The 21,143-nt window shown below is 46.9% G+C and overlaps 2 protein-coding genes across 9 annotated transcripts; both read right to left on the reverse strand.

Moving 5' to 3' along the window:
* Positions 1-847: 847 nt before the first annotated feature.
* On the reverse strand, positions 848-15,186 carry GABPB2 (GA binding protein transcription factor subunit beta 2). Of its 8 annotated transcripts, none has more exons than XM_030024541.1 (10): positions 15,105-15,186; positions 13,276-13,338; positions 12,874-13,013; positions 11,666-11,833; positions 11,319-11,513; positions 10,773-10,923; positions 7,568-7,681; positions 5,997-6,182; positions 4,373-4,506; positions 848-3,544 (listed from the first exon to the last, which is right to left on the reverse strand). In XM_030024541.1, the coding sequence occupies exons 3-10, from the start codon at positions 12,985-12,987 to the stop codon at positions 3,257-3,259; spliced, it is 1,350 nt and encodes a 449-aa protein (XP_029880401.1). In that variant the 5' UTR covers positions 12,988-13,013; positions 13,276-13,338; positions 15,105-15,186; the 3' UTR covers positions 848-3,256. The 8 variants fall into 8 exon arrangements, with proteins under 8 accessions (XP_029880401.1, XP_029880400.1, XP_029880395.1 ...); XM_030024540.1 differs by having other exon boundaries at positions 7,568-7,684; XM_030024535.1 differs by having other exon boundaries at positions 7,568-7,705.
* Positions 15,187-16,048: 862 nt separating this feature from the next.
* On the reverse strand, positions 16,049-19,788 carry MLLT11 (MLLT11 transcription factor 7 cofactor). Its single transcript, XM_030024579.2, has 2 exons — positions 19,531-19,788; positions 16,049-17,885 (listed from the first exon to the last, which is right to left on the reverse strand). The coding sequence occupies exon 2, from the start codon at positions 17,876-17,878 to the stop codon at positions 17,609-17,611; it is 270 nt and encodes an 89-aa protein (XP_029880439.1). The 5' UTR covers positions 17,879-17,885; positions 19,531-19,788; the 3' UTR covers positions 16,049-17,608.
* Between the last annotated feature and the right edge of the window lie 1,355 nt (positions 19,789-21,143).

Here is a 21,143-nt window from a genome sequence, read left to right on the forward strand (position 1 = left end):
GATGGGGAAGGCCTCAGCCAAGGTCTCCGGGGGACCCGCACCCCGCTCAGCTTAACTCCCAGGGTTTGCTATTTGCCTTCACAGTTGTCTGGAGAGGATTTAGCTCACGTTTCCGTGACCTCCTCCGCTCATCCCCACCGGATTTACAACGCCCTGCTTCCGATTTAGGATAACGGGAACTGTTTAGAGCTGGTTACTGCAAACAAGAGGCAAAGAGACCTCTAATCAAACCTAAACTGGTTCAATTAGTGCCACGCCACCTCCTCCACTGAGGAGAAACAACCCGCGTTTGTTTTAAGACCGCAACTTCTGCATCGGCGTCTCTGGGAAAGGAGCCGGGATTCTCCCACCCGCAGAAGCATGCAGGCGAGCGCGGGTGCGATCCCAAGCTCGCAGCAGAGGGGAAGTCAGGCTGGAGGTGTGGGCGGAGGGGAGCTGGGCTGCTCTGCCTAGATAAGAACGCGGCCGTTGAAAGCAAAGGGGTTTGTTTAGCCTTTAACCTCTTCGAATCCTGCACTGGCCGGTGAAAGTGGTGCGAGGATGGCAAAGGTGTGGGTGAGAAAAGCCCTGACGCAGCAGAGTCCGGCCCAGACTCCAGTGGGAGGTTATGTACCCGCTTCAGAACAGCCCTACGCTGCCACAGCTGACTACGCACGGACCAGAAAACTGCTGGTCTTGGCTTAAAAAGCTCCAACTCCTTTCTGTGGAAGAGCAAAGGCTGCAGCAAGGTTTAAATTCTTTCTAAATGCTGGGCAGAGATCAAATTCTCGTCGTCTTTGTTCAGACCCCATACGCGAGTACTTCTAAAAATAAAATTAACGTGTGATTTCAGCCCCCCACAAGGCAAAGCAGTAAGAACGCTGTCAGCTTTATTTGTTCCAACTCTATAAACCAAATCCAGTTACTGTGAGTGCCACGGACTTTTTTTTTCTTTTCCTCCTCTTCTGAAGGGGAAGTTTGTTTCCCAGCTGAAGGGACTTTTTGGCAAAACTGACCCTTTTCAGGAGAAGGATGGAAATAACTGAGAATCGCAGTGCTGTTGAAGGCACAACGCAGTATTTATATATGCTACAGCTGCCGAGCTCTTCAAATTTACAAATAATAAGCACAAATTTCAGGTGAAACGTAAAAGCCAAAATTGACAGTGTCCCTTTACATCCATAAATGCTTCTGGGTATTAGAAGAATCTGCCTGGATTTACTTTAATACTGCCTCGAACCCTCCGATGCAGATTTTTAGTTCAAACAGACCCAAACCATCAATGTTCTGGGGAACAAAAGAAAATAACGCATGCTTGAAGTCAGCGAGGAAACACTGAAGTAATCAACAGCCAGGACCCGAGTCTCTCCAAACATTCGTTCATAAAAAATAATTATTAAAGCCTTCTTCAAAACATCTTTTGGAAAAAGATAAAAAAGTCTTATTTATAAATATAGCTACACTGGTTATAAATAAATGCACTTAGATTCTCAAAACTCAGCAAGTCTCACGAAGCCTTTACAACAGTCACATAAACCTTCCTCTCCTACCGCTCGCTGGTGAACCCAACCAGTGAAACGTTGCCGAAGAGGGGATTTCGGCAGATCCCGCCTTCCTTTCAGGCCCAACCACCAGGAACTGACTGATTTTAGGATGAAAAGCAGTTTCCTCTTGGGGTGAGAGATTCCTTCGGAGCCATGACCTCACGTTCATACCTTTATGAACTTGTTAGTCCGTATTACATCTCCGACATCACAATACGGGCTGATCTATCAGCAAAGAAACATTAACAAAGGCAGTACCTGAACCAAGAGAAAAACGCATTATCCAGACACGCTTGGAAATAACACAGAAAAATGCAATGCAAGGACCATGAAATCAAATTGCTACCTTGAATCCTGCCAACGGTTACAAAACTAGGGCAAAAAAAACCCCAACAAACCCTAAATCAGTAAACTACAGGCCAAAAGAGCTAGGGATTATCTGGCAGGAAGACATTCTCAGGGAGCAGCCCAGCTGCTAGGGCCTCGGAGCTGCAAGTCACTCCTCGCCCTTAAGACCTTTTCACGGCCGACAGCACAGCTTGCGTGATGCTATTTTTCTAACCTTCACTTGTTTATGGTATTTTTCTAAACTTCCCTTGATAATCTTTCACTATTGAGCTCCACGCAATTACTCGGGGTGCTTCCAATCAGTTCCCTGCTGTCTTGAAACTCACAATCCACCGTACTAAACAGATCCCTGCACTAAACGGGCCTGCAGAGAGTAAAAAAAAAAAAAACAAACCCACGAACATTTCAGTAACAAGATCAGCTGCTTCTTAAAAAAGGTTTTAGTATCTTTAAAAATAAAAACTGTTTAGTAAAAAAAAAAAAAGTGACATATATATCTCCAGAGACAACTCGACTCTCAAGCTGTCTTGCAGCAACCACCGTATGTATAGTTTTGCATATATAATCAGTTAACGCTACTGTTCAGCACAGAAGTGTCAAATAGAACATTTGACTAAATACCATAAAAATGAGGAGGAATTTTTTGCAATCCCTCTGGGTAGTTAAGGGGTCTGACAAAGACCTTCCCCAAATTGTTCCTGAAACACAGAGGGCGAAGTGTGGTATTCCCTGATAGCGTGAAATGCTCCATCTGACAGACATTCAGCCTGGCCTTTGCTCTTGCATTGAAGGTTGCCTCGATCAAAGAGATTCATGGTTTTGCAAGAAAAAGAACATGTAATTTGCTCTCTGGCTGAAAGGGGAAATCCCCTCCACACCTCTGAAGATTTTAAAGCAACACCCCAAGAGACGATTTTTTCTGAAGGTCCAGATCCAGTCACTCGACTTCGCTGAAGGGAGCGAACACCTCAGGTTATTGCAGAAAGTCTGTTTTCAGTGCTGTAACTTCCAGGCAGCTGAGCGCTAATACCAGCTGCTTTGGCAATGAGGTATTTCTTTTCCACTCCCCAACAATGCAGGTATTGACATCACCAAATAAGCCGTTAGGTCACTCACTGGCTAAGATTTTGTTAAAAAGCTTCCAATCTCTCAAGGTCAAGCTTTAAAAGCACCTTTTGGCACCACGCTGAAAGCAGAGTTACATTGCAAGCGGCTGGAGAAGCTTCTACCCCTAGCAACGGGGTGGCTTTGACAACAGCCCTCTGCTCCAACACCACTTGCCAACAGCACCTTATTTAACACACACACACACACACACAAAAAAAAAAAAAAAAAAAAAAAAAAAAGGTTATTTTCCCATACAAAACCCAGTCAATCACCAAGGATTAGGAGGTTATAGTCTCCACAGTGATATCAGTTGGCTGATCTGTTTCTAGCATGGCCAGCACGGATTCCTTGATGTCCTCCGAGGTTACCACAAGTGGGTCAACCTCGGCGACCTCTTCGAGCACCGTCACCTCCACTCCGTTGGGCTGCTGCCTCACCATGGCTGCCAGCTTCAGCCGGTACTCCTCCGCCTCTTGCTCTTTCTTCATGAGCTGGCTGCGATATTCCTGAGCCTTCCGGTTCGCCTCTTGCAACTGCTGCTGTAGCACTTCCCTTTCAACACTGTCCTACAGAAAACAAAGTTGAGAGAGCCCACGATGGAGGCCCAACCTGCGACATGAAGGCAACGGGGTGTGCAAGCACTCCAACAGTTACGAGTCATAAAAGCAAAATGCTCTTAGGCAGAGCTAGAAATGTGCTTGGGTCAAGTTCTGTTCAACTGGTTTGCTTGTCACATGTTACCAGAGGCAACCGGGACATGGGGAGGCACAAACTGGCTGGTAGGTGTCCCCACAGCATGCAGGGAGGCGGGCTGGGAAGTTATGCATGATCTCACCGTCATGAATTTCAAAGGTTGGAAGCAGGTGTAACCAAGATGCAAGAAAAATAAAGAGCTATTAGTGCTGAAAAGTTGAGAGGCAATCAAGAAGAACGTTCTTCCTCCCCAACAGAGAGTGATGGAAGTGTCATTTCTGCTGCTTTGTGAAGAGCTGAGGCTTGGCTTACACCCAGCCTGTATGTTCTGCTTCTACAGGAAATCCTAAATAATCTCAGTAAATGACCACAACTAATCTAAAAACCCTGAGCTACACCTTCAGCACAGGCAAAACAGCCACAAGTGATTTAGCTGCCTCTTTTCCTCCTACCGATATTCAACTGAGCACCGCTCCTTTCAACCTCTCGCCTGTTCACTGCTAACACAGGAGCATGTGCAGGAAGAGCAGGGAACCTCCGAGCAGAGTTTGTTACAGAGACATCCCCAGGCTCAGCTGAGCAGGGCGCAGCTCATTTCTATTCTGAGATGGCTTTGGCAGACCAGGAGCCTGACATCTTCAGCATGGCAGAGAAACACGCAGGAGACAACAGCAATCGAAGTTACAAGCTGGAGTATCTACCTTGTCTTCCTTTGAGTCATCTATATTTTGTTCCACTTTTTGCTTCTTGGCCAGCGGCTTTTCTTCATCTTCTGCGTCACCTCTGTCTTCAAGAACAGTCTCTTCTGCAACCTGACCAGCAGGTACAGTTAAAACTGAAAAATTAAAAGGTGACAAATTATACAGTGCAAGACATGCTTTTGCACAGTTGTTTCCCAAAAGACTTCTCTGAAGTCAGTGCATCAGCGTGGTTCTGGAGAAAAAGAGGAGACCTGCTGATCAGCAATGCCGAAGTCTTCCCAGTGAGGAGAGAAACTCTGGACCGGGTTTCCAGTTTTCTCTACTCAGGCCTCTGAAATACCCAAATATTTCACCACAATAGGGCTGACAGAATCCAAAATCAAAGATTTCCATCTTAGAGAACATGTGAGGTAAAAACTACCATTCCAATGCCTCAGTAATGCAGTTAATAGCTGGGACAGACTAAGCAAGAGGAATAGAAAGCTCTTCTCGAAAATTCCCAGTACACAGTCCCAGTGGCTAAGCTCTGAATCAGCTTTAAGCGCATGCAAGAGCTGCAAATACTCCAGAGAACAAACACGTTTTAAATCTGCAAACATGGGTTTTCACTTTGGGAAGCCAGTAGCAAGAATTTGTCCAGCCAAGGAGAAAGGCACCACGTGAGCTACTGAAGGTAGCGCTACCTAAACAGTTCTCCCTTTGTCTTCCTTAGACTCAGAACAGGTTACAAGCCAGGAATTATTTGTAGTACTTTGGCAAATAATTCTGAATAATTAACAGCTTTAGAAAATTGCTTTTCACTCAAGTCTGTAAACAGACACAACTGATGTAACCCATCTCACATTGTAGCACTGTATGCATGTTACAGGAGAGCTGCTCTGCTTCCTAATCCTCTTTTTCTGCACCAACATTAATCCAAATAACCGAGTATCCCTAGGACACGCTAAAAGAATTGTCGTTAGTGGACAAGGCTGATGAATTACATCCCTTGAGGAAACAAAAATTCACTGTAAGAGCACTCCGGAGCTCTGCCATGCTTTACTGAACACGATTTACATTTGCCTTGTAAAATTGATAAGATTGTATCACCCTAGGCAATATAACCAGAGTTATGCGAAGGAAAGGTGTATTTAAGCTGATATTAATGGCCTAATACTAAGTTTTACAAGAACAATGGAGTGATTCCTAAAGGTAACAGGTTGCAGTTTCATCAGCTGTGTGATTTACTCCCAGACCAGGAAGTTCACCACAAGATAAAGGAATTGTCTTTGCCCAGCTGCCAAAGAGACAACGGCTAACTCGGCATTTCTCCTCCTGCAACATTCTATTAAAGGCATTTGGTTTTAATGCGAAGACCAAAATATTAAAACATAGCAGTGTGAATGTGTACTAAGCTACAAGTAAGTTGCTGGCAACTTTTACCGCTGACGTAAGTCTCACAGACATTTTAACCCCTCCTGGGGCCCAGCAGTCAGGCACGGATCTATTACATCACAGCGCCAACAAGCCACATCACACCAGCCGCCAGCCTTGCGGGGCTCGACAGGGTTCACAGGCAACAGTTTCTTTCTTTCTTTTTGAAGTTAATCCTCAGCGCCGCCTTCCGAGTTCAGCTCCTCCTTACCTTGCTGTCCATCTTGCATGGTTAGGATGAAGGGCTGGCTAAGGCCACTGGTGGGGATGGCCGTTTGCAGGCTGCTCAGGGGAACTCCGTCTGTTACAATGGCGATGACGCGCTGCCCTCCGCTGCCAACCACTTGTTGTATGGCAGAATCAACAGAATTTGCTTCCACTACTTCCTCCATCTTACCTTGAGAAATAAAGTAAGTGCCAAAAAAAAGTCAGCGTTTCCTTCACTCTTCCTTGAATAGAAACTGAAGTCTAGTGAAAAAGCTCAAGCACGCAGCTTGAGACTCCTGGGATGCCCGCTTATGGAAAAAAAAAAAAAAAAAGAAAAAAAAAATCAGGAAATACAGTAAGTCTTAGTAGGGGAAAAGAAAATAAAATCCACTACACTTTAGCAAAACAAGTCTTCTAGAGTAAACCCAGCATTTTCTGTGTTAATTAATAAGTACTAGCATCTAAGCATATTAAACTAAAAGGCCTGGAGCTGGAGGCAGCTGTTAAGCAGACCTGGCTCTGCAAAGCTTCCTTCCACAACCCTTCCCCCAGCTCTAACGAAGACAAACCACACGCAAAAAAACTCTTCATGCCTCAAAAGCCCTGTCCGCACAAGCATGGCCAAACAACCATGAGGAGGCTATTTAGTTTGGCTGGATGAGCGTGGACTGGTTCAACTCTCTAGGACACTTCTTGTGTAACTTAACGGCTTGCACAAATAATCAGGATTGCAAACCCTCGGCTGCATCCTGCTCCCAGCATACGCTGCAAGCGCAGGAAACAGAGGGGATCTGACCTGTTACGTGCACTCTGGGTGCCAAAGAGGAAAACACTCAAGCACCGCAGGTCAAGAAATCAGTGGTGTGGCACCAGCAGCTTAAAGAAGTCAAATTGCTCGTCTCTAGATTCTAGGAAAAACATTTAGCTTTGGGGAAAATAAATGAATTCCAAGGTGAAAGGATTATATAAACTTTATCAAATTTCTAAATCTGAAGTTAATTAAAGGTCAAACATTACACTCCACAAACATACCATAAAAGATCATAAAAAAGCCCAAACACAAAAAATGCCCAAACCTTTCCATAAGAAAAAGTTACCAGAGCCTCAAGAGACTCAAAACATTTTTTTGACTACCAACATTTTACAGCAAACTGGGAACAGAAAGCATTTCAGACAATTTCCTTCTTAAAAATATTTATCTACGTTTATATATTAAACTCATGTTCTGGAGCATTGTTTTTTTTGTTGTTGGGTGGTTTTTTTTTCTTTTTTATATAACTGTTAAAGCACAGCAAGAGCAACGTACTGTGATGTCAGGGTCAGACATGCTGGTTAATAAAAATTAAGTTACTTCTATTGGTAACCGTTGCTGGTTTTTTCATTAAGTTTGAACTGGGATTAAATAAATAAATAAACAAACAAAACAAACCCACAGCTTCACAGATATTTATTGTCATCTTTTCTTTACCCTGAAAGGCAAATTCACTTCCACATCTTCAATTTCCTCCACTTTCCTGGCAAGATACTCGCTAGAACTACACAAATTTGAATTGGCATCTGACCCATTTCCCCTACCTGTGTCTCTGTTTGAGTTGGAAAGTGGTGCCGATACTTCAGCGAGGGCTGCAAGCGTGGCAAGCACAGAGGTTGTCGAATTGGAAAACTGCACTGTAGAGACACGCGAGTCACCTGCTTGGGAAAGATGAGGGCAAACTGAAGGATTGTCAGGATCTGCCGTATCTAAACAGTGAATAAAGCAGTCAGAATGCAACAATTTTGTCATCTAAAGATCAAGACATCAGGTATGAAGAATTTTCTGGGCTCCCACTGGTCAATGGAGAAAGGGAGGTGGTACATATCATTTTTCATGAGAGCTGCCTCTGCTACTGCTAACTGTAAAAGGGGCTTTGATACTACTTTAGGACAGACTGTACCCACTCTGCATATTTTATGATAATTTTTATCAAATTTAAAGCAAGTATTTAATTAAGTTTTTTCTGAATTATGTAACAAAAAGAACAGCAAATGTGAACCGACTTGCTCCAGCTTTATTCTAAGAACTACAGAAAGGCAGGCTGTCTACCGGGCTAGTTGGCATGCCGAGCTTTGATCTGGAGACACAGACAGCCTTCCGAGATGCAGCTGCACTGCCTGATCACACTCACAGACATGCTGGAGTCTGACTGCTGTAACGTTGCACAGAGCGGTTGCTACGCACGTAATTACTTGGCTTCGCATTGTACTGCAACTTTCAAAATTGCAAAACCTAAAGAATATATTAAACATGTTGGCTATTATGAGTAAATTACAGCACCCAGGTCCTTCCTTAGTTGGGAAAGTCTCCAAGTACAGTCTTCAGAATTACTTCATGGACCAAGCGTTTCAGCACAAGTCAGTTAACAGAGACTTTTGCTCAAACACAGAAATTGGCTACGTGTATCACTTGATTTCAATGTACTGGGCATGCAGGTCCTTTCTTCCTCCCCTCTCAGGTTCAGTAACGGAAAGACCACAGTCACTGCAATGGTGTATTGATTTGAATGAGATAAACAAGTCTTCTCGGTTCCAAAAAACAATGTTTCTTCCTCCAATTGACCATAGTAATTCCTATTCAAAGGCAGACTTAGTAAGAATGGAACAGGAAATTAACTAAACGGGCGCAAACTCAGTGCATATAACCCACAATTCCTCTTAAAAAAAAAAAAAAAAAAAAAAAGAGATCCTGTACTTCATTGCCAGCGTAGATAAATAGATTATAAGTACACAAAGGGAAGTTCATCTAAAGTTCCCTGCCTTAACTCCTGCAATCTATTTTCTCTCTTTCTCACTGGCTCCTGATTTTACAAAGGTTATCAAGGGACTTGTTTTCAAAGAACGATACTTTCACAAAGCTGTAGGCTAGGCACATGAAAATGCCACAGGCCTAGTGACTGTTTTCAGCAGCTTTGTAACCAGATTTCCTCAGACCAGCTAAAGATATTTGTTCCCATTTAAAAACCTTTTCAATAACAGAAGACATAGCGAATTTTAAGAGGGGTAAGAAAAATTATTAGTCATAAGAGTTAAAGAAGAGATTTTTGTTGTAACGGAGGTGCAGTCGCTGATGCCCTCTTGTGGGAAATGAGCAAAAAACCTCCTGACGTGGCCTAGAGCAGGAGACACCAGCTATTCTCACACTGACCAGCTACTGCCAATGCTTGAAGTGTCATGGGGGGAAAAACCCACAGTATTTTAGTCCAGTCACATGTGGACGATAAGCCATTGTCATGTTGTGGCACTGAAAAAGGCGATTACATTGCAGGATAGACAAGGAGAGGTGCAGTGAGAGACGGGGATTTACAAGGCCAGTGCCAAGAGCTCATCTGGAATGCTGCCTGCAGCCGCTCACCCACACAACGTGGATGGATTCAAGAGACTCAGGGCGACCGGCTTCCTTAGCCCAGCGAAACAAAGGCAGAGAGGGGACAGGATTGATTTCCACATCAAAGGGATGGAGGCGATGGAAAAAGAAGAATGATTTCAACTAAAGGGCTATATTTGCACCAGAAGGTCTAAACAGGCTGTGAATGTGTTTAAGCTGGAAATCAGCAGTTTTCTAACAGCTTTTCAGCGTGCATTGGCCTCTGTGACTCCTACCTGGCTTCCAGGCAAAGCCAGATCCGTCTGTAGAGAGTGACGCTGAGCACAGCCAGAGCGTCATCCAGGATACAAAAATCCCAAGTTTTATGCCCCTTTGAGTTTGTGGAATATTCTTGACTGAAGATGTTCTGCGCCAGCCATGCTGCATTTTCTTCACGGGTGGAAGAGGAACGCTTTGGGTGATTTCTCCCCTTCTAAATTAGGGCTTGTCAGTGCCTCAAAGCTGCAAGCAGCCCTGAAAGCTTTGAGAGCAAGTCTGGAGTGTTGCTGAAGTCACTGTGGCCCAGCATAGGCAGAGAGGCCTGGGTGGGACTGCAGAACATCAGTATCTGGGATTTTAAAAGCACTCTCTAGCCAATAAGCAAACATTCACGCATGTGAACAGTCCCACTAATGAAAGAATTACTCACATGCAGAAGTGTTTGCAGGATGAGGCCAAATAGCTTCACAAAACTTGTATTTAGTAGCCTCCTTCAGACTGAAAAGAAACAATGGTTTGGATTTCCCCAAATACAGAAAATTCACTTCAAGAGTTATGAAAATTGGAATTACACAAAAAGAATTCGCGCTCAGCCTTAAGTTAAAAGCGTTTTCCCCATTAAAATAAGGCTCACTGAACAATGAGGAACCTAATTATATCTAATATGTGGGACAGAAGAAATAAGGAGTAATCTACATATCCAATAGACCTGCTTATTCTGCAGTTTCCTTACTCAACATTTATATATAGCAAAACATTCACTCAACTCTTGTAGCCAGTAAAGAACAAAGCAAACTGTTCCCCAACCGCTCTGCAGTGCTCAGGATTTGGCACAGTCAATAACTCTCATTATTCTTCTGTTGCAATCAGCCAAATCCATTTTCTCAAGCTCTGCTGCTTGTAACAGACCTGGAGCAGCCCCACAGCTGAGCTCAGCAGAGCTTTGCCACTCACAGTGGAACCACCTTTATCTACATCAGCTAGAAAACTGCTTTGTTACCTTTGACAGCAAAAATATTCTGGGGCAGGAAGCAGTAGTTGGGTGTGTTTGGCTACATTTCACCACTTTTCCTCTACTAAATGACCATCCGCCCTCTACTGGTAAGCAGTCTTAGGAGATTTTTTCAAGACTTTGCCACTCAAGGTCACTTAAAACCTTACCTGAGGTTGTTTTGGTGTTTGCTGAAGAGACGAGACTAGTGAGATTGAGAACTTCCCCTGGCGTAAGAATAAATGGTGAGGTGAGAGTCACAGTGTTGGTGACGGGATTTGTTCTCTCTGGATGAGTATTTACCTGGTTCTGCATTGCTTCCTAGGAAAGAGTGGGGTTGGGCATACATTCGTCATGCTTTCTGTGGTAAGCAATGGTATTTAGCATCCTTAAAACATATGAGAGACAGATTATTTCTCTCTGCGATACATCAGGGACACCAGTGCAAAAGCTGTGACAAAACTGCCACCTAAACTTGGCAACTTACACTACGACCACACAAGATCTGTGGCAGTAAAACCCTATCACCCACTGAGTCCTAATAGGCACAGACTAGTTGATGTAGAAATAAAACAAACCTCATCCACCTCCATATTTCTGGTTCTCTCTGCAAACAGAGAATGATCCCATCAGACACAACAGGATCCCTCTCACTCTAGTGCAGATACAGTTGTGAGCCAGAGAATTACCAACAAGTTTCTCCCTCCTCAACCTACCTGTAGCATTACCAGAGTCTCTGGATTGTTCTTGTCCAAAGCAATATCAAAAGCTGATTTATCAAACTTGCTGAAAGCATGGACATCAGCTCCGTATTTGAGGAGCAGCTCTACAACGTCTCGATGGTTGTGCTCTGTCGCCCAGTGCAAAGCAGTCATTTTCAGCATGTCCTTGGCATTTACATCAGCGCCGTTCTGAAAGAAATAAGCGTTACTTGTCTGCGCGCTGTCTCCTCTCAATGTCTTAAAGGTAGCACCTGCACTAGCATTTAAACAGGGACATCAACACTAAACTCCAAGGGTGATTTAGACCAGCCTTAAAGTGATACCTAATTTGTTATACTTACTCTAATTAGCAGTTCTACAATATGAGTGTGTCCGTCAGCTGCAGCCATATGTAGTGGTGTCCGGTCCACTTTTGTTCGGGCATCTCTGCTAACACCAGCTCGAAGCAGCACTTCTGCTGTCGAATAGTGGCCATACTGGGCAGCGAGGTGAAGAGGCGACGTCCCAAGCTGTGTGTTAATTTAGAAGAGTTACTGTCTGTTCAGAGCAAGAGAGGACAGGCACAGTAATCACCACGCGTATGTCCAGCAGTAATTAAAATGACAAAGCTTCTGGAATAAATTTTTTTTTTTCCTCCACTTAGAAATAGGGGGCTGCACATCCAATAATTTTCCCAGCAAACCTCAAATTTTCTAGGGATCTTTATGTTATCTGGTAACTTGAAGATCAAAAATGCTTTTAGTTTCTCCACTGTGCCACCCCTTCATCACTGAGCCTCTTTTCCAAACCACAGCAGGACACCTCTGCCATTTCAATATCATGACAGATAATCTCACCACTGGTCAGAAAAGGGCAGTATTACAATATTACTAGGCTCTCCTACCTCTCGATACAGTTAATTCCTTCATCTCGCAAAGTTATGAACTAACACACTGGTAAGTTAGGAAATGATGACAACTGGTGATGGAAAATGGCTACCAATGACTTGTTCATTCCTTGTTTATCCAACTGTTATTCTTCAGTTTCATTAAAGCTTTTATTTCCTTTCCAACCCGGGATGGGCTGGTTTGTTTTCAGGTTGGTTTTTTTTTAAGGAAACAAAAAAACACCCCAAAGATGAGTTTCTCGACTGAGAAAATTTAAACAATTAAATAAAGCATTCTTAAAAGAAATTCCTATTACTGACAGGTTTAACAGTTCTTCTAATTTGACTTGACTTATCATTTATCTCAGCTGTTGGGAACTGAACATCTTAAAGGATCAAACCCTACATACACTGCTGGCCAGGGCAGCACAGCACTTGTGATTTAGCTCTCGTGCATTAGGCAGAGATCAATCTTTACACAAACTTTGCCTGAGGAAAGTCTTGGTTTTTAAAGTGTTTTATCTGGAATCTGCTCTGCCACAGAAATCCAGAGAGGCATTTTCTGTCAATCCACACTCTGGTTTTACTGCTCCAATTTCCATTTGTATCCTTTAGGTTCAGCCCTAAAGAGTGCACAGGCAACCCGTTTCGCACAGAAAACCAACGTCTATTGCCCTAATGTACCCAGTCAGTGGTGAAGGGAGCACCGCTTGCCATCAGCTTTCGTACTTCGTCATCTTCGCCTTTGCGAGCTGCTTCTAGCAACCTCTTCCCTAGGTCCACTAAGGACATCTTCATACATGGGAACAAGTATTTGCCGAAAGCTGCTTTAAAAGCAAAAAACAGAAAACAAACAGACAAAAAGCAGTGAGGTAGAGACATTTTAAAAGTGCTGTACAACTACAGCCCATCTGAACACACCATCTTCCCATACAGAACTAGGCCCAACACGATCAATAAACAGGCATAAATATTTATCATATTTTTCAGTTCCGTGCCCTGAAACATCAAGAGAAGGCAGCACACAGGCTCAGCAAACAGGTCAGACACCACAAACCTCCAGAGCTCCTGCAAAATCCCGCTTACCTCAACAGCGCCTTGCACGGACACAAAGACTTGCCCATGTGGATCCAGTTCCAAGAGCAGAACCTGTAAATGCAATGGCAAAGCTGTTCACATCATCATTTTGATTTTTAAAGCACTTTAAGAACATGATTTAATCTCTGAGACACTCTCTCTGACCCCAGCTCTAGCCACTAAGCATGGGGGAACTATCCCTGTTCTTTGCTGGTAGAGGATAAAACAAACCTTGGTAACTCCAGTGTCTTGTTCAAGGTCATAAAAGGAGCAGAACCCAAAAGCTTTGCTCAATGTACTAGACAACAGTGTCTCTATTCCAAGCTACACAAAGCATAGCATAATTCCGGCAATAGCGAACTATAGCATTTTTCTCAACGATAGGGTTATGCTGGTAGGCCAGTCCTATCAAAGACTGACTTTAAGTCTATCCATCAACTCATGTAGGATGTTCAGTAAATGGCTACAAACGAACGTCTGTGCAAATGGGCACTGTGCCACCCAGCAGAACAGTGACTCCAACAGCACTGAGGCCCTTGACTGATTTTTTTCCTTCAATTACAGTTCTATGAAATAGTTGGAAAGCTCTATTTCCTTCTTTCTTATTCTTTCAAGAGAAACATCCCACCCTCTCCTCAGCAACCAACAGAACCGGCTATGAGTAGCACAAGCCCTTTAAAGTAAAGCCAAACAGCAAACCTCAGCCCTAAAGCTCAGCAGGACACACTGCCCACATCATCTCCCTCCACAAACACATCTCACTTTATAAAACTATTTTGCACATGTAGCTTTTTCCAAGCATGCAGTTAGTCATGTGCAACACCTGAAGCTTGGAAGTCAAGAGCCCAGAGCAGTTACTCAGAGGTTACGCTGCAATCAGGACCTTTGATGCATTTACAATGCGTGTGTTTGACTACCACAACCCCTCTGCCCTTCAGGACTTTCCAGTTTGGGTTTTTTTTTCCCCTTTCTCACTTCTTGTAGGACAGAGAATATTTCTTAAATGTTCGTTCACATCACCCACGTTGAAAACACTTGCATGTTTTCCGGGAATGAGTAGTTGCACTGAACTCTGCGTTCACAAAGTTAACCACCAGCTTACATATTTGCAAGACTGTTGTTCACTACTCCGTGTGCGTTTGCAAAAGAAAGGAGAAGCTGGGCCATTAACAAAACACATTAGTTTCTCTGCTCGTATTAAACTGAACCTTTGACACTTATTATTTGGAGGCCTCTCCTTGCATTCCTGCTCTCTTCCCAGCTGCACACTTTCAGGGAGGATTTAAGTCTGAGGCTCCTTTTTTTTTTTTTTTTTTTTTTTTTTAAAAGTTATTTACAGCATTCGCAGCTTGGATTACTATTGACAAACTCCTCCACCTCCCCTTCACCGCATTTCAGAAGTAAAAGCGAAGAGCATGCTTCTCAAAAACCCAAACCCTCCCCATGAGCAGCCGGTAGGGGTGTCAGCTCTGCAGACATGCCTCAAGACACCACCACCCCCACCCCAAAAAAATCCTCCCGAGCCCCTCTCCCTGTAGCATATAGGAGCCCGTTTCCCCTCCCCGGTCGAGGACCCCCCCACGGCTCCCCCGGGGCAGGGACCCTCCTTCCCGCGCCAGGACTCCCCTCAGGGACCCCCCCCTTGCTCCCTCCCCCGTGCCGCCCCCATACTGACACCCAACGGGACCCCCAGAACAGCCCGCTCCCATCCCCTCCAAACCGGCCCCCGGCACTACTCCCTCACAGGGGTCGTCCCCCCCCAGACCCTCAAGACCGCCCATCACGGGGGTCCCCCTTCACCCCACCCAACCCCTTTCCCACGCCCCGACCCCACTCACGCGGCGGCTCGGGCCCCCCCCGATCATGCCGCTGTTCCCGGCGCGCAGCACCGCCCCCCCTCCCCTTCGCGGCTGTTCCCGCCCCTCCCGCCGCGGCCACACAAAATGGCCGACCCGGAAGCAACTCAAGGGCGACCGCGGAAGGATACTACTTCGGTAACAAAAGAGTTCCTCGCCGCTGTCGGCGGAGGAAAGGCTCGGTCGCAGAGGGCACGGGGCAGGATTAGGGAATTTCTCCTTCTTTTCCCCAGCTCCCTGCCCGCCCAGGGGCCTGGAGGAGGGCGGCGAGCAACGGGGGAGCCCTAAAAAGGGAGTATTTTCTCTAGCGGAAGGATAGCACCAAGAGACAATTGACACGACGAATGCGTGTGATGCGCCCCTGCAGTTAGTTCCGGCAGAGGCGTTTAGGCGCCAACTATAAAAGGGCGGTTGCACCTCCCTGAGGCAGGGTGGTTGGTTTTTGTAGCTTGTAGAGGTTTTGGTCCTTCGATACGTCTGTGTCTATAAATATATGTATATGGGTACAGTCTGTGTGTCTCTGTCTCCTCTGAGTGCCTTCTTGTCTAGGAGTGGGCTTCCCTCAAGAAAGGGTGCCCAAGCCCTTCTGTGGTGTGTTACCCCCTTAGGCACCCCTAATGTGTTACAAATGCTTGTTTTGGGGTAAATGTGAAACCCTGGGGCCTCTTTCCTATCTGAGGCTCCTCTGAGACGTTTTCCTGTGGGGCTTGGAAAAGCTGAAGTTTAAATAATACCCTTAATGTTCTTAGAATAATCCCTTAGGTTTAGTTCTTCCGCACAAACTCTCTGCAGTGTTTGCAAAGACACATGGGTACGTGTTCTCATGTCAGTTCTCAGGTCACTGTAGAAAGATTTAAAACAATTTAATGGCACATTACAGGAAGAATTTGATGCCATGGATTTTTTTAAGTGTCCACAGGAATGAGTATGTTTTTAAATAATTTTATTTAAAGCTTCATAATAAATGCTTCTGTGGGGTTTCCCACCTGGGAACACAGAAATCAAACAGCTCTGCATAGGAAAGTTTACATTTTTCACCCCTGGTTTTATGTGGGTAGTTCAAAGTCAGCAGGCTGGGTCATTTCTGAAGATTACAGGAGAGCTGTGCTCCCTTTTCATAATGGAGTGCAGATTTTTCCAATATTTGCCTCTTTTTTGGGGCACCTTTTAAGTGCTGCCTCAGCCTCCCCCCAGCCATGTACCCCCTCCAACTCTTAGGACAGTCTTGGGATGTTCCACATCACCCCAATCAAACCCCAAAAAAGCATGTTCAAGAAGACAAACCAGTCATGTTCACTCTCCCAGAAAAAAAAAAATGGGGAAAAAACTGTTTAAAAGCCAAAAATTATTCAGGGTTGGGGTTTTTTTCTCCCCATTTTGAGATGATGCTCAGAAATAAATCTCAGCCTGCGGAGAGCGCAGGTGAAAACCTCTTAGAGGAAAATGCAAGGCTTCCACTTGAGTGAATGCAGCATTTTTGTTTTGTGTTGTTATATTTAAAGGGGTTGATTAATTGAGTGGGGAACCAGAAATGTTTTCATTCGGGGTAAGATCAAACTAAATTCTCCATCTTATCTTTCAGCTCAGCCCCCATTACCCATATAGACCCCATGATGTATCCAGCCTCTGTCCCAGTTGGGAGTCACACATGGGATAAAGCACATAAGGAATAAAAAAGGGAGAGAAAAATCAAATTTTGGGCAGTGAACATCCAGCCTTGACCTCATCAAGCAAGGTCGGAACATTTCCATATGTATTTACCCTCCTGGCCATCATTTCTCCTGCTTGGGCTCAAGCCACAAGGCTCAAAGAGATTATTTCTTTCAAGAAAGAGGTTTGTGCTCCTGTCCCAGGCACATCCCTGCCTCTTCCACCTTGCATTCCACCTTGCAGGTTAAGGAGCAAAGCGACTTTTGGAGAAACTGGGCCAGAGGAGCACAGAGGGTCTCTGTGTCCCTGGGAGAGGAGCAGGGACGATGCTGTCTGCAAAGCAAAGATTATTCCCATCAGTTCTGCGCTGCTCCCGTTGCACAAATGAGTTTCTTAAAAAAGCACACGAGAAATGAGCTCAAACGCTTGTCCTAGAGCACGGGGATGCCCATGGTCACACAGCCATAGGGTGCTGGGTGGTGGCAGAAACCCCCCAGCATCTCCCACACCCACTGGCATGTGGACCTGGGGCAATGGGGTGGCTGTTTCTGCCCTCTCCCCTCATATTTCCACTGTTAACCCCTGCTTGCACCATCGTGGTGTTTCCAGCGCTACTGCAAGAAGGGAAGAAAAGAGGGGCAAGCAGGAGAGAGGTTGAAGCTTTGCGGGGAGCCCATCAGCATCAGGGCCAGGGTGAACTGCTGAGTTAATTAGTGATGCCAAAAACTGCCTGAAAACACAAAAAACAACCTCCAAACTGACAACAAAACCAAATCCTCACATGCCTAGCAGAGAAAGAGAGGGCAGGGGGGTGAGGAGGGGCAGAAAGAAAGGCTTCAAATGAGATCGAAATCTAATGAGCTAATGCTGGCAATAGGAGCTCTCCAGAAATTAAAGCTGTTGAACTGCAGCAGACTGTCCTCTTCTTTGGAGATGTCCTGGCTGACCTGATCCTGCTTGCCAGTGAGCTTGCCCAGCCCTCCTTTGGGTTTGTAGAGGGCCACGTCACTAAGCCCCAGCCCCTCCAGCTCCGCCACGTCCAGCCGTGGGATCGGCATCCTCCAGTAGATGAAGGAATCATACTGGCTGCTGATGGTGTCCAGCATTTTCGGGCTGTGAAGGTGAAGGGGGAGAGGGGAGAGAAGAGGAGGAGAAACACTCTACCAAAGGCACAGGAGTTGCCCCAAAGCAGCTGAAACTCTCAGGTGTTGCCGTATTGACCAAATGCTACAGGATATCCCCCCAAAAAACAATTGATGGGGCAGGAGGACATGGTGTCATGGAGGTTTGACTATGGGGTGGGTCTAAATGCACACTTGAGCCCTGCCACTAGTCTTATCCATGGCCTTGGTCACAGCCCTTCTCTGAGCTCTAATTTGGAGGGGCGTGCAATGGGACTTGTCACCTCATGCCTCAGTTTCCCCATCTGCACAAAGGGGACCGTGGAAAGGAAAGCCAGGGTGGGGGGTAGCCCCTTCCCAACCGCATCTCCCGACATCCATCCTGGGCACCTCGATGTCTGTGAGGTGGCATCAATGGGGAGCAGAGACGGGCTGTCCCCCACATCCCTCTCTGCCTGGAGGGACAGGAACTGGGATCCAAATGAACCCTTTTTCCACCAAATCATGCAGAAGGGTCTCGCCCTTTCCCTGTGCCAAGCCCCCCATGGAGTGGGCACCGAGGGGGGGTCCCTGCGCATCCCCCCACCACCCACAGAGCCCACGCTGTCCCCTCCCTCCCCAGCCTGCATGGCATTGTATTGCCCCGGGGGACCACAACTGAACCCTCTAGAAAGGGCTGGAAGAAGCATCGCTCGGCATTACCATTGCACCCCACCCACCCTGCTGGTGCCGGCTGTGTGCCTGCCATCCTGCCGTGCCATGCCATCCCACTGTTCCATGCCTCTGTTGCATGCCGCAGAGCCCCTCCCGCAACCCCACCCGGATCCACGGAGAAGTGGGAAAGAGCGGGAGGAGATGTGGTTCAGCTTTTTCTCCGGCATGGCACGGCCTGAGCTGAGTCACTGCCACGCTGACTTGCTTTTCCCTGGCAGAATTATGTCATTCACCTCTGCACATTTGGCAACAGAGGGGGGGAAAAAATGAAATCAACTGACTGACCCAAAATATCCTCCTTTTCCCACTGATTCCCCAGTTTTAAGCCCTGGGAATTGGAATCCTAAAAGATGATTCAGACATACCTTGAATCACACCCTCTCTCACTCCCCGTCTGTGCGATGAGGGGTGACCAGCTGCTAAATTTAAGATTCCCGATGTAACTCAGAGGCTATGAAAGGCTCCTGTGTCACCCCCCCCGGGTAAACTGAGCCACAGTGCTTTGAAATAGCTTCCTCTCTGGGGATGTATCCCTGGGTATCTTTCTGCACAACAGCAGTGAGTTATTTAATGCTGATGGATGTTGCGGACAATGGATTTTAAAGCTTCAAAGGGGGGAAAAGGGAGTTTAGTGACACGAAATAAAAAATTCAAATATCCAGAAAAGGCAATCGATGCGGGGAAAAAATACCCTCCTGCGTTGCCTGTCACCCCCAAGAAAGAGCATCTACCCTTGGATCGGTGTGGTCCGCTTGTCCCTTGGGGGCAAAAATACCTTCATCTGATTAATCCCTGCTGGTTGCTGCTCACCCCCCCCCGCAAAAATCCTGGGGTGCCAATGCCTCCCTCCACCCAAGTCTTTTCCAAAATAAAGCATCCTCTTGCTTCTTATCCCCCCCAGCCTGCATCCCACCTTCCCTTACCTGTCGAAGATGGATGGATGGGCTTGATGCCGGCCGGGCTCTTTGTGCTGGGAAGCCGCGGGCGTCGCAGCGTCGCTTTTGTCTGCTGGCGCGTCTGGGTCTGCAATGCAGCCCCTCGAAGCCGCTCGATGAATTCCCCTTCGTCGTGGGGGGGGGGAGACGACAGGCAGATGAGTCAGCGGCTCCCACCCGTGCCGGGGAGGGGGAGGACGGCCGACGTGGACGTGCAGGAGGGGATCCTGCGCGCTGGACCCCCAAGATGGGGATATATTAAACCTACAGAGGATGGGAGATTTTCTGCAGCGGTTCCCGATTCACTCCTGAAGCCTGCAGCTCAAGATCTGGGGGGATAATGGATCATTTTCAGCCTCCAAGGAGCTGGCAAACGTTTCTTTTTACCTGCAGGCAAAGAAATGGGGTGCTGCGGTACCCCCGAACTTTGGGCCGTAGGAGGACTCTTTGCAGGTCAAGCGCAGAGAGGTTTGGTGCATAAAAACCCAGTTAAGGATTTTTTTTGTGGTGTTGCTGAATCTGGAGGTGTTTGGTCCTGATGCTGCATGGCAAAAATATCTTGGCTTTGTGTTTGAAGCCAGATGTGGAGCTAGAAATAGGAGGGAGACACCCAAAGCCGACATCACTGCCAGGGCTGGGAGAAGGGCTGCTTTGAACCAAGGGATGGGGGGCACCTTGTGCAGCCCCGCTACTCCCTGCTCCCCACCACAGCACCCGTGGGCACTGGGCCATGACCACAGCCCCTGTGCTGATGTGGTGTCTGAGGGATGGGGATCCCAGGGAGCAGGACAGCAAAGAAAACCCCAATGCAACCCTCCGACCTGTGAATGTCCCTGCCCCGGCCACTGCTGAGCCCTGAAACACCCTTTCTGGGGGGGCACAGGCCGGATCCACACACCTGAGAGGCTGAGAGCAGCCCTCGCCCTCCTCTCCCCTGGGCTTTGCCTGGGATCAACATTCCTTTGGGATTTAGGGTTTTTTTTCACCTTTTTCCTCTCCATTCCCTGTGTGCTGCTCTTTTCAGCTGGTGCCAAGTCCTTTTGCCAGTGCTTGGCTTTCAGCTGGGCTATTTCTGCCTCCTCCTCCTCCTCCTCCTCCTCTCCCTGCTGCTGCCATGAGCCAAGAGGATCCCATGTCCCCTGCTCCTAAAGAGACCCGGTCTCAGCTTGGCCCCACCAGTGCCCGGCGCTGGGAAAATGCCAACCAGAGGCCCAGCAAAGGATGCTGATCCCTCTGGGGGGTCGAGCTGCTGTAGTTTTGGGGATCCCCGAGGCCATGGGGTGCAGCTTGGCTGGGCAGCTCTGTGGAGAGCTGGATGTGATCCATCCCCCTGCCCGATCCCTTCACTTCAGGGTGTCACCTACTGAAAGGGGTGGCTCACATGTGACAACCCAAACCTATGACGTCCCTCCCTGAGAGGAGAAAGGACTTGGGGCCAAATCCCATGGATGAAGATGGGGGAGGTGGTGATGTGGGGTCCCTCTGCACCGCAGGGACCGAAATCTCTTCACTGCAGCGGCTTTGGACCCGGTGGTTTCAGGAGGGCTGCTCAGACCCAGCAGACACATTGTTGGGGCGGGGGGGCTGTAGTGGGGGACAAG

This window comes from Aquila chrysaetos, chromosome 9 (genome assembly GCF_900496995.4).
Source record: "Aquila chrysaetos chrysaetos chromosome 9, bAquChr1.4, whole genome shotgun sequence".
In the NCBI taxonomy this organism is placed as follows: Eukaryota; Metazoa; Chordata; class Aves; order Accipitriformes; family Accipitridae; genus Aquila; species Aquila chrysaetos.